The sequence below is a fragment of the Chanodichthys erythropterus genome, chromosome 3 (assembly GCF_024489055.1).
Source record: "Chanodichthys erythropterus isolate Z2021 chromosome 3, ASM2448905v1, whole genome shotgun sequence".
Taxonomy (NCBI): domain Eukaryota; kingdom Metazoa; phylum Chordata; class Actinopteri; order Cypriniformes; family Xenocyprididae; genus Chanodichthys; species Chanodichthys erythropterus.
The window spans coordinates 15,218,478-15,232,340 of record NC_090223.1 but is presented as its reverse complement, the minus strand read 5'-3'; the positions used below and the strand labels follow the sequence as shown (position 1 = coordinate 15,232,340).

General features: G+C 39.0%; 1 protein-coding gene across 1 annotated transcript; it reads right to left on the bottom strand.

The window, feature by feature from the left end:
- Nucleotides 1–7,017: 7,017 nt before the first annotated feature.
- LOC137003664 (E3 SUMO-protein ligase ZBED1-like) lies at nucleotides 7,018–12,984 on the bottom strand. The gene is made up of 3 exons (XM_067363889.1): nucleotides 12,141–12,984; nucleotides 10,732–11,657; nucleotides 7,018–7,050 (listed from the first exon to the last, which is right to left on the bottom strand). Exons 1-3 carry the CDS (start codon nucleotides 12,982–12,984, stop codon nucleotides 7,018–7,020), a joined length of 1,803 nt encoding a protein of 600 aa, XP_067219990.1.
- Nucleotides 12,985–13,863: the final 879 nt, after the last annotated feature.

Here is a 13,863-nt window from a genome sequence, read left to right as displayed (position 1 = left end):
TAAAGATTTGTTCAGGACAATAACTGTGTGAACTTAATGACCAGCAAATAAGGAGCAATTTTTTTTTTTTTTATGTTGCTGATTCAAGGTTTTCTTAGCATTAAACTTTTGAGAGTTTGATTTTGTTCACATTAACCCAGGGGCGGTTTCTTCATTAGGGCTATAGGGCGACGCACCACCAAATTGAGAAAGGGACGGATTCAACCACAGAGTTACGCTCATAGACAGTAAAAGAAATGGACACAGCGACCCCATTGGAACTCAATTGAGACAAGTGAAGCCCATTTTTAGCGATTTTTAGCACTTCCGTTTCTGACGCGCAGACTCACACTAAGCTTGATGACGTCCGCAACCTGTCTGACAGATGTAAATCTTCTAGTAGCTGTGCGTGCAAACTGCCATCGTTAATCTTGCAGAAACGGTGAGCTTGAGCGGGGAGTTCTTTGGCGTGAGTGAGCAGGAGTAAGTATTCTGATTAATTAGTTTGTATAGTATTTTAAAATGTAACGCCAGTACGCCATATTAAGTTAATGCATACTGTTCGGTAATTTCTCTACTGTGCGACAGAGAGTCGAGTGGTTATGACGCAATCGTTAGCCTATTTTTACAAAAACTGTTTTTACGGGGCCATAATGTAACATAGAAGGTAATGGAGCCCTTTATACATTGTCGTGTATCTTTAGAAATAAATAATGGACAAATTGAGTCTTTAAACGCCTCAGATGTAAAGTTATTCGCTGTCAAAGTGACGCCAAAATGAATGAGAGTCAATGGGATGCTAACGCAAGTGAAGTTCTGCTACAAGATGGCGGCACGCGGCCGACTTCAACTTCCGGTCGACTTCCTTGGGCACTGGTTACGCTAGCTGTCACTGCTAGGCTGTTTGTTCTGCCTCTAGATATAGTCCAATCAGCGTCGAGTTACGTTCTGTGGAGTACCGCCTCTTTTTGGGCATGTCAGTCTGGCGGAGATTTGCCCCGACTGCTCCCATAGACTTCCATCATAGACTGTAAAAAAATATGGACGTAGTGTCCGTGACGTCAACCATAGAGTCATGAACAGCAGTTTTGACGCTTAAATGAGGCCGCGGCCATCTTAGCTGCGCGTCACCGCACGTCACTCCCGGATAACTGAAAATGGGCAAAGAGGCGGGGAGGTGGTCTGAGCTGATGTGATTGGTTGCTGAAACCACGCCCGCCTAGCTCGACGTGACCATGTTAGCAAGCAAAGGAGCTATCTATCTATCTAAGATACGATTTAAAATATTAATGAAGATAAGTTTTGTCATCAGAAAGTTCTAAAGGTTTACTGTCAATCTACAGTGTTTTTTTTTTTTTTTTTAAGATATAGATGCTCCAACACCAGTAATTTGTGTTGGGTGTGCAAATAACAACATGGAAAATTAAAATGGGACTTCATACCTTTATAATAGAGATCGCAAGATGAATCCAATCTGTGGCACTTGGGTAAAATATAAATGTCCATTGCAAAACAAAAACAGTACTTTTTGTCCATGAAATATTGATATATTATCCATTGTTTGCATAACATTTCTTCTGAATGATCTGCTCTCTGTCATCGTTCTTCAAGAAAGGATGCAATCTGAGCAGCGTTTATGTTGTAAAACTATACGATCGTATCTAACAAACAAATGAGCCTGTGTCCAAAGTATATTTTTTTCAAAATAGTGCAGCAGTTTTAGTTATAATATCCAAGCAGTGCTGTCAGATTTTGATATCCTCCCGCCATTGTCATTGTAGTAAATCTCACAAACAAAACTTTCAGCCAATGTCACGATCCAACAACATATTCTGTTTATCTTCCGCATGCATGCACATCTACACAGACACACATCAGTCTCGAATATTATGCAGCAAGCCATATTTTATAATTGTATAAAATAATCGAGCACAAATACGGCTGAGATGCCAAATTCAGCGGCTGGAATTAGCAGAGGTAAAGTGACGGTTCACAGACAGCAGCAGCATCTACCTGTCACTCAAGTGACCACGCCCTTAATTATGCAGAAATGTAAGGCTTAATATAATTTAAAAGAATTAGTTAGAAAAAAATTCCCCCCCCTCACAGTTGTCATGAAGGGCAAAATTAGCAGTATAGACCAAAACCACAATTTGAACCAACTTGTAAACATGTTTTTTTCTGCTGTAAACTTGGCCAATTTAACATGGGACTCTATGAGATTCTGCTCTCTTTTGCAGCCTGTCCCCAGCGGCCAGTCGATGAATCACAGTTTAAGTCACTTCCGTATTGGCTTCATGAGAGACTGGGGGAGGTTGCCGCTTGACTTCCATTCAAAGAACTTTTTTTTCGAACTGCAGTCACTGCAATGCAATCTCTATGGGTTCCGGGAGGGCTCGCACTAACGTGCTTTCATCATCATACGTAACCTTAACTTGTGCAGCGATTGGTGGAAACAAACATACCTCTATTAATAATTTTTTAAGCTAAAGTGACATTTAATAATTTCCTCAGTGCATAATTTACATTTCACAGACAAATTCTCCAACTGTAAAAGTTAGAAAGTCGAGAAAATATTTCCATTTTGCAGTCAGGCGTGGACGAGCCTTCAGCAAGCACAAACTTCCATGAACGAGCGCCGCCGCCGTGCTGAACAGACGGAGTTCAATCTGAGTAAAATACATTTTGCTCAAAATATTTGTTGAAAATTTGTTTTTGTTGACGAACATAATTGTCATATTTCGAACCTACAACTAAGTGTATTTGTACGATAGCAGCAACTGTGTGAAGTGACTATTCTAGGGTAATCAAAATAATAATAATTATAGTCTGTTCTTTTGTTTTTATTTATTTTCATTTTTAGTTTAGTGTATTTAATTTCTGCTTCAAAAAACATTTTGTTTTTAGATTGTAAAGGTACAATTTTAGAATGTAGCCTAGGCCTAATGTGATTTGACCCCTTTTTTGCACATAATTTATAGCATATACTACACAGTTACATTCATGTTTGTTTTTATAGCCTTCAATATGAACATTGTTAGGAAAATATTGTCTAGGAAAATATTGGGCAGGATCTTAAATATATATTTTTAAATTAAATACAGATATTTTTTTTTTTATATCTCAGCCCTATGGCATGCTTTAAATATTGAATTTTCCATGTTTTAGATAGATGACTTGTGCCGATATTCGGTAATGCGATAAATCGCGATAATGAATATGCATGATATTGTAATCGTCGGCACTTCAGAATACCATAAATAATAATTTATTACCAATTATTAATTTTTTATAAAGCAATTAAGAATACTTTACCCATCAATCGTATAAAATGCACAACACCGCTGTATTCTGCGTCAAAAGGACACGTGCTCAGATGTAAACAATCCCAACGTGTACGAGAAGCACATGGCGGAACCAGTGAAGACGCGCTGAATGAAAGCAAAGATTTTGATGAAAGTGCCAGGGAACTACACTGCGATCAAAATGATCGCATATGCGACCTTTTGAAATGCCATTGCGACCCTAATTTCTATGGGGTCGCAAATGTATCACTAATTTTTTTTGTACCTACCTTATGTTTTAGGCAATATGCTATGATTTACTATGAGCATTTATTAAAACAGAAATGTGTATTTTAAGAATTCGTTTTATAACGTGCTCTGAGCATTCAACACATCAAGTTGGCTTCAACCCAGCGACCCCCCCGCCCCCTCCCGGAATGGTGTAGGCGAGGCGTAGCCTAACGTTGATTTAAAAAAATACACCTCTAGTTAAGACACACGCAGCAATCGCATATATATATCTCAACATAGCCTACAATCTGTACGTGTTGAAATGAAGCGGACAATTGACTCCTATTTTAAGAAGGGAAGTTCAAGTGTAACAGAACCATCACTTGATGTCGATGCGACATGTCAAACGGAGCCTGTGAGTGAGAATGATGAGGCTGAGAAGGATTCGTCAGGGAAAGCACACGCGGGAAAAACGATACGGACATATGAATTTCGACACCAGTGGCTCGAAGAATACCAGTGGTTAAGGTACCAAGATGGAGCAATGCACTGTGTGTACTGTAAATTCTGTGGGCCTTCAATTGCAGGACAGTCCAAATTTGTAACCGCGTCAAAACAATTCAAACACGAATCATTGAAGCTTCACAATGACAGTATGAAGCACGCGAAGTGTAGAGACAGGTACATATCCCGTGACGCAGCAGCACTCCCCACTGCATTTCGGCGTCAAGATTTAGCAAACCGAGCAAGTGAGGAATCAGAATTGATAATTAAGTTCAATGTAGCTTATAATATAGCCAAAGAGGAAATGCCTTTCACCAAATTTAAATCACAAATTATTCTTATGAAGAAGAACGGGGTGGCCATTAATCCAACATACGCTAACCACAAATCATGTGCTGAATTTATTGGAGTAATCTCAGACACTCTCAAGCAAAAGACCTGTGCCAAAATTTCTTCGACCCAGTACTTGTCATTCATGATAGACGGCGATACCGACGTCTCCATGAAAGAGTGTGAAATTGTTTATGCGCGAGTCATTGAAAAGGGAAGACCTTCCAACATCCTCATTGGCCATATTGAGGTTCAACATGCCCATGCAAAAGGTAATTTTCATTACTCATATACATTGATTTATGTTGGCCTACTGTACAATTCTAAAAAGCAGTAAAATCACTACATTTTATTTTATCTAAGGTATTTATGCTGCAACCAAGGCAGCCTTTTCTGGTCTTGGGGCACAATGTGTGGACTGGCTTGACAAGACAGTATCTTTGGGGGCAGACGGTGCTTCTGTAAACCTGGGCCACAAAGGGGGAGTGATAGCCCTCCTACAAGCAGATGCTGGAGACTTTATCATCCCGTTTCACTGTATGCCTCACAGGTACACTGTAGTACAATTGTGTTTTACAAAATGATTATTAAATAATTTCCTTTGCATTATTTTAGGTCTGACAACACCACATCTTTTTTGTTATTTTGACCATTTGTCATTTTGTGCAAATAAATGCTCTGAATGTTATTTATTTTGACTTTGAGAAATGTTGTCAGAAGTTTATGGAACGAAACAAGATTGTTCATATTACCGAAACATACCTATCAACAGTAAAAAAAGAGAAACATTGCTTTTGCAGTGGTCTTTTAATTTTTTCAGTAGCTGTATATATATTTTTGGTGCTGTTAATTATTTATTTATTTATTTTTTTATTAGGGTCAGTCTTGTATTGCTTGTTTTTTTTTCCTATTATTATTACTATTAGTTTATTATCATATCATAGATTGTATCGCTAGAGTATAGCATATCATTATAATATGTACAGATGTTGTAACTGGCATAGCGAAAGTAAGTTAAAACTTATTCTGACATAATATACTATTCTGTCTACAGATTGGAGCTGGGGTTGCTAGCTGTACAGCGGGAGATTCCAATGATAGGGCAGGTGTATGACCTGCTAAACTTGGTCTGGAAAACATACCATTTTAGCCCCAAATCTATGAGGGAACTCAGGGAGCTGGGAACAGACATCGGAGTCAATGTGAATGCTCCAAGTGGAGTGAAGGGGACTAGGTGGCTGCCCCATGTGTCCAGGTCTCTGGAAACATTCCTCAAACAAGGAAAAGACCGCGCTCTCCAAAGCCCAGGACAGTTTACTGCTGTTTATTTGCATATGGACCACCTGGCAGGTGCCTCAGCCAATGCGGAAATTGCAGGAAGAGCCAAAAAGGTAATACTTTTCAACTGGTGACAAGTGTGAAGAGTTTCAGTATTTTATGTGGTTGATCTGTGTGTTTACGTTACATTGCAGATCAAACTCACTATGGAAGACGGGACTTTTGTAGCATTCTGCCATTTCCTGGCAGACCTTTTCTCTTATATTAGTCAGTTCAGCCTACTTTTGCAGAGAAATGATATCATCCTACCTCAAGTAAGGGTTGGGTAAGAGGGGGATTGGGTGAAATACATATTATTAATCATTAATAAATATACATGCTAAACAAATGATTGTGTGCCAGGCTGTCAGTGGGATTGAAAACCTTTTAGTCACCATAGAAGCCTTAGCAGCCCAACCCAAACCTGGTGGAAAACTAAGCACCTTCTGTGCTGCCATGCGAGAGCAGCGCCACCAGAATCAGGACAATGAAAGACAGGAGTTTCAAGTAAATATATTTAGGTTATCTGGTGTTTAATATTAGAAATAAACTGTAAAATGTACAGAATGTTCTACTATTTCATATTTTATTTTAATCCAGGAAGTCAACCTTTCAAAAGGGGAGGCTGCAAAACTGGTGGAAGGCGAATCCATCAGCCAAGCTGCCCCCAGACTGCAGCGAGCAATCGAAAGGACATGTGAGTCCACTGTGAAACACCTGAGAAACAGATTCAGTAGCCTGCTGGGTAAGTTGTTTATAATATTGCAATTACATCCAAAAGGACACACTTAACTTCTATGTTGACAATAATGCATTCATTGAATCTCAGAATTTTTCTTTAATTTGTGCTGATAGAGAAGAACACAAAGGACACACCAACGACCACAGCGGTGCAGTCCTTTAATGCCTTCAACCACCATGCCTGGCCAGATGACAAACGTAGGCTCTGGGACCACGGTGTGAAGGATGTAGAGTTTCTCTTGGAGCATTTCTCCACAGTCCTGAGAAGGTGTATATGTACCACACCCACCCCCTTCAGACTGTTTTCAAGTCAACATAATATAACACAATATGATTAACTATATTAAATGTCTATTAAAAATCCCAGGAATGGGTGCAATCCAGAACTGGCCAAGGAAGAATTTCAGGCCATGAAGATGATGATATACACATCTTTTAAAGACAAGAGCTACCTTGGACTCTGGGAGGTGATGCTAACCACTTAGCCATACTGCTCAGATTATAAGGCAAGTGGTTTTGTTTTTAGCAGATTATATACACACACACATTTAATATATATATTATTATACCTGTTTTTTTGTGTGTGTTTTTTAGAACATCCTACACCTGATCCAGATCATGCTGGTACTCCCTATTTCTGCTGCTGTCTGTGAGAGAGGTTTCTCTACACAGAAAAGAATTAAATCAGACATAAGAGCAAATCTTCACTCAGACACTGTAGAAGACCTTATCAGAATCAGTGTAGAGGGGCCTGAACTGATTGACTTTGATGCCAGAGAGAGTGTGCAGAACTGGCTCTCGCAGGGGCAAAGGGCAAGGAGGCCCCACTATACACAATGGCCAATCGATTTTGGCATGTGAGGGGGATATCCTGTGAAGTGGACATGCATTGTTTTTTTGTTTTTTTTGTATCTTTAATACAGAAAAGTCAATAGCTGCTGAAAATCTATTATTATATTATTTTATGGATTATATTTATTTTATTTTTCCTTAAGAGTTCAGGAGTCTGCCCATCTGTGCCAACCATAGCATGTTGAAATCCAAAAGAAATTCATTTTGCACTTTGTGTACTGTATTTTTTATTGCAGTAAATCTATCCCATCCAATGTTAAAGAAAACAAGAAGGCATGTGGTTTAAAAGACGGCAAGTAAAATAAAAAGCACATCTGTATGCAATACAGTTTCATTATTGTTCATTATTATCCAGAGTGGCTTACTATAAATAATTTGTGCGACCAAATCATGTTTTGCGCCAGTAACTGAAAAAGTTAGTAGCGCAAGTGCCACCAGTGGAAAAGGTTAGTGTAGTTCCCTGAGTGCGCGTTCACTCTCTGACAGTAGAGGGCGCTGATGGAACAGCAGCGTGCAGCGGTTACCACGGAAACCGTGCAAACAAAGTAACTGCGCTAGTGAAGTTTTTAAAACACTTCAAACAGCCATTCATTTTTTTGTAATCTCAGTGTTGTTCATCACAGCACCAAATACAGAATACTTAAAAGGATATTTATTTTCAAACCTAAACATTTTTATATTTTAATCTGGACTACAACATGCCCTAATGATTAGAAATGTTCTGATTATTTGTTATTGTTCAGTAAAACTTTGAAAACATACAGCTTCATTAGTTAACATGTTAATTCATTATCACTAAACTGACAATAAAAATACTTATAAAGTATTAATTATTATTAATTCATGTTAATTTCTTAGTTAATATTTAATAACGTTACTAAAATCAAAATAACTTATTTAATGGACCTGAGATAAAACTAACAATGATCAGTTGTGTTTCTAAACTAACATTAACAAAAAATAACACTCTCTGTAACAAATGTAGCTATTGCTCAATCTTAGTTAAAGGTGCCCTTGAGTGATTTGAAAAAACATTTTAAATTGTTCCCTGATATCTACATAGAGGGTATGTGGCTTTTTTATGGTCGAAAATTGTCCAGATATGGTTTTACAGCTCCATTTATAACCCCACAAATAGCCCCTAGAATGAAAAGGTCTGTTTTTGCCTTATTTGGAAGGCTCATGAATAGTAATATGGTGCTCCGCTCTGATTGGCTGTTTCACTGTTCGGCTCCTTCCAGTAGCTCACACTAGTGAACAAATCTGTACTGCACGGTGTGAACGATGGAGAGTTTTGGTATTCAACCTTATATGTTTGAGCCTGTTTCTGACGAAGATGCAGATGTAGAGAAGCAACCAATTTTGTTGCGATTGGCCATGGACGTTTCTGAGTGGTTAGTCTTTATTTTCAGTATGAACCTGCAAAACGTAACTGTTACGTCAATGGAACTAGCATATAGCGTCAACTTTACACTATAACTCATAACGTCAGTATTTGCAACTTTGTTTTTAGCATTGTAAAAAAAAAAAATTGTAATAATGTGTCACTGTATGGTTTTACAATGATAGCTTCTTCACTTTGCAATAACAACTCTAAACAACGAATTGTGTAGCGCGAAAAATTTGTTTCTAATATATTGACATTACCGATATGATTTTAAATTTGATTTATTTAGCCAACCAAAGTAAAGCATAGAAGACATTCCAAAAAAGCAGTGTCATGTTTACTACTCAGCTACTGTAGTGTGATTACGATTTAGCTATTAGTAACAAAAACTTACATCGTCTATAAATATCTTTTTCCACAGGTGTACGTGTGGAAATTGTGCACGTATGGCCCTCGAGAGAGAGAATATGTTGCAGGGAAATACCACAGGTATTTTAAAACCACACTGGATAGTAATTTTTTAAACCTATGTGTGGGATTTCTGCTACTTCAGTAGTATGGAAGGTTTCTGTAAATAACAGTGCCATTATGTATCATGTATTATAGCCTACATCCTTTGTACGCGGTGATGTACTCTGAGTCTGAAATACAAGCGTGCAAAATTGTCATACAAGTTCTCAAAAATAAAAATATTTGAAAAAAGTGACTAAATCTCTTGTCAAATGACTGTCGTTTCAGCTTGAACGGTGTAGAAAGTTAGCTAGAAGTATTGAGTAAGCTATCTGTAAGCAAAAAAACTAACATAGTTAGCTTCGGTGTAATGTGTTGTTGGTTAAATATAGGTCAAATTATAATTATATCCGACAAAAGAGAATTGGCATATGTATCTACGGTTATGTTATAGATTTATATAACAAAGACAGTAATACATTTTAACCTCACCGTTAATAGTAATTACTGTACTAGCATCTTTCATTGGATCTAGACAACACTGGCTACATGGTTGTTTATGTTGTTAGTTCACTAAGAAACTTTACATTTAATCAGAAATAGTTTCTACAGCCAAGATGTGGATAAGAGCACTACTTACTGCTTGCGGGAATATAGTTGGAATTAGGGCTGGGCGATATGGCCTTTTATAAATACCGCGATATTTTTAGGCCATGTCACGATACGCGATATATATCTCGATATTTTGCCTTAGCCTTGAATTAAAACTTTGATGCATACAATCACACCAGTATGATGATTCTCTATGTCTACATTAAAACATTCTTGTTCATACAGCATTAATATATGCTAATTTTAAACTTTTATGCAAAAAAGGGGATATCACAACTAAGTCAAAGTTAACAATTGTATTTATTAAACAGTGAGTGGCACTAACATAAAATTGTCAACAGAAAGTGCATGTTTTGTGCAAAATTGTCAGAGACAACATTTCAAAACAAGACATTAGGGCACGCTTGTGCATGCTGTAACTCACATGGCATTTCAAAACACAAAATTAAAGTGCACTTCTTGTACATAATGCCACTACAATAATTTAAAACAAATAAAAAAGTGCCCTTTTGTGCATGTTGTCATTAAGATGACATTTCAAAACAACACTAAATTTAAGTGCACCTGTTGTGCATAATGCCACTAGGATATTTAAAACAAATATATATAATGCGCTTTTGTGCAGGATGTCACAGGTAATTTCAAAATCAGTAAAATAAAAAATAGCTGAATAATAGGAAATCAAATGTTGGAAAAGAAAGTGTATTTATAAAAATGACCCTCCTTTTAGTTTTTTAATAAACAATCCTATGGTTTCGAACACAATACCTAAACATAAAACAATTCACAAAAGGTGAATCTGGTCCATTATGGAAAAGTTTGCAGCTTTAGTTTTGGTTTCTTCTGCATGAAATATATGGCACAAATAAAAAGTAAAAAAATATGTAGTTGTATTTTGTGCATACTATGTTGTCCCTTTGTTACAACAACCAGGGAATACCAGGTTGTTTAGAGGTTTTGTGCCAAAAACACAAGCCTATCAACGGCGTCTGGTTTGAGAGATGCTCGATGGCATGTAACTATATTACCACTGGTACTAAATACCCTTTCCGATGGGGAACTGGTGGCGGGCACACACAGATATTTTTTTGCCACATTTTTCAGGTTTGGGAACATTTCCTCATGGTCGTTCCACCACTGCAATGGATTTGCTTCACTGTCAACATTAACAGACTGCAAGTAGGCAGAAAACTCTTTTTTAATAAGCTCTCTCTGCGACAGTGTGGTGGAAGTTGTTGCTGCAGTTTTAAAGAAGCTGCCCAGGGATTTCTCTCTTAGTGGCTCTTCTGGCTGTGATGCCGTTGTTGCATCTTGAGGCAGTGAAGCAGCCAACTCAGCTGTGCCCTGGTCAGTCTCATAGAGCATTGCCTCCATCTCGGTTATGGCTCTGCTCTTGATGGCATCCACCTTTTTTTCTGTGCAGTATGTTATCTTGAACCTGGGATCCACTAAGCCTGCCATGTCCAGCAGGTCGTTAGTGGAAGGATCAGAATACTTCTCCCTTAGGTAATCCAGGATGGAGGCTTTGATAGACTGGGTCAGTGGGGTGTCATTCTCCTGACGTGCCAAGAGGCTGGACTGGAAGAGATGGAGAACAGGCTTGACATAGGACACTGTGACATAGCTCTCACCGGATAGAGCGTCAGTGAATTCCAGGAGAGGTTTGAGAGCCTTGTGCACTGACTCTAGAACTTCCAGGTCTTGCCAGGTGAGAACGAGATGCCGGGTTTTCTTGTCTGCAGCCAAGACTTGAGAAATAGCTTGCTCCTGCTCCAGTACCCGCTCAATCATCTTCTCTCGGGATCCCCACCTGGTAGGAGACTCACTGATGAGCTGGTGTGCCGGGAGATTTAGCTCTTGCTGCGCTGTGGCCAGGTCTCTCCTCCTCTTCCAACTGAAAGAGAAGCTGCTCACTACCTTCTTGCACACAGCAACAGCACGGTCAATACGGGGGTCCTTCATGCTTCTCTCTGAGAATGAAAACAAACATTTAAAATGTTATAATAATTTAAAAGGGTATAGTAATTGTGAAGAAATCCACTCAGCCTAACACTAAACTAATTCTTGGTAATTATTTATTTATATAGTACTGTGTAAAAGTGAAGATGCTATCAAAAAATATGTTTTGTTATGGCAGCCGTCCCCTCTGCATATATATTTTTTTCGAGAATTTGCACTCCTGTTGCTGTTTGTTATTCTGCACGAAACTTCATGCCAATATATAAGAAATATTGCTGACTTGTGCGTTTCCAGCGCTCTCTATACGTTCGTCCGTTATTTGACGTTGAAAAAGGAAACGTCTTTTTTTAGACATGGAAAATCGATTTTACAATCGATTCAATTTGTGACTTGTGTCTTAAAAATCGAAAATGATTTTTTCACAAAAGTGACAGCCCTACTCATTTATCAATAAAGATAATTACTATTTTATCACAGTGGTAAAAAACACTCACCAATTGCAAGATGCAGGCGATGGCCAAAACACTGTAGACATGTCCAGTTGTTCAGGCTCACAGCTTTGACGATGTTAGCGCCGTTATCGGTGGTGATGCACACCTGACGAGCTTCATTTAAATTCCATGACATGAGAGCATCTTGCAGGCCTTGTGCGATGATCCCGCCAGTGTGATCCTCAGGAAGAAAGCTCGTCTGAAGGCACTTGCTTTTCAACTTCCAATTGTCTATATAGTGGACCGTCAAACTGAGATATGGCTCACATGTTCGGCTGCTCCATATGTCGGCAGTTGTTGAGAAGTGGGTCACATTTACAAGCTGACTGGCCAGCTCTTCCCTCACTTTAATGTACAACTCAGGCAGAGCTTTCTCTGCAAAATATTTGCGACCCGGCAGATTATATCTTGGGTCAAGTGTGTTGATGAGCTTTCTGAACCCGGGCTTTTCAACAACATTAACCGGGGCCATGTCTTTCGCGATGTGGTGGGTTACTGCACACGTTATCTCCTTCTGTTTTTTACTGTTTTTGTCGTACGGCGTTGATCTGGAAATAGAAGAGGCCAGACTCAGTTGCGTGAGAGCTGGTTGCTTAGGCACTTTCTTTGATATTGCACCGCTCTGAGATGTTGTCGTGCGGAGTTTCAAGCACTCTTCATTTTCTAGCGGGTGGGTTCTCAAATGGTGATATAAATTTGATGTACTGCTACATTTTGAAGCGATGCTTTTGCGACAGATTTTGCATATCACCGTTGTTTGTTCAACATCTTCCTTCTTGAATCCAAACCACCGCCAGATGATGGATCCTGTGCTGTTTCTTTTTTTTATTAATTCGTCGTCCTCCATGTGTAACCGTTAGCACCTGCTGCCGCTATCTTTCTGCTGGTCGAGGGCGTATGACGTTGCATGCGCGACAGACTGACGTTTGTAACTATGTGCGTTTGTTTTGTCTCTCTGTGAGAGGGAAAGACCGCGAGTATGTAAAAGTTAATCTACAAACAAAAAGCATCAAAAATAAAATAAAATAAGCTTCTTAACTTAGGTTATCAAGGTGATTATTATGCTTGCGCTTCGATGCTGGACAGGACAAGAGGGGGGAAAAACAAAGGAAAAAAAATGTCCGCGAGTTTCAGGATATAGTAATTTTCTACATCGCACGGACTACAAGCCGCGATGTATCGAGTGTATTCGATATATCGCCCAGCCCTAGTTGGAATTGCCCCTTTCTTCAGTGTCAAACGCTGAGCGAAGCCTGCTTGATATTGTCCCAGGTTAGAAAAGCTGTCCGCGGTGAAATGGGCAGAGCAAACTAACAACTTTGAGTTAAATTGTTCCGGTATCCGGTTATAGATAAACTTCAGCCATGTCTTTTGACTGTTTTTTTTTCTGGAGGAAGACTATGAAAAGTTTTCACATCCCCTGCACAGCCTGGAACATAACATTTATTGACATGATCTGCCATTTTCGCTGTTATCCTCGCTTGGCTTGTTTCTTCACTCTGCCTGCAGAACTTCCGATGATTCCGCTGGGCGGTTCCGCCTGGCTTGGATCATGAGCATATGCAAATATTGGGGGCGGAGTCCCCGGCTGTTATGTAACAGTCGGTGTTATGTTGAGATTCGCCTGTTCTCCGGATGTATTTTAAACAAATGAGATTTATATAAGAAGGAGGAAACAATGGAGTTTGAAACTCAGTGCATGTCTTTTCCATGTACTGAACTCTTG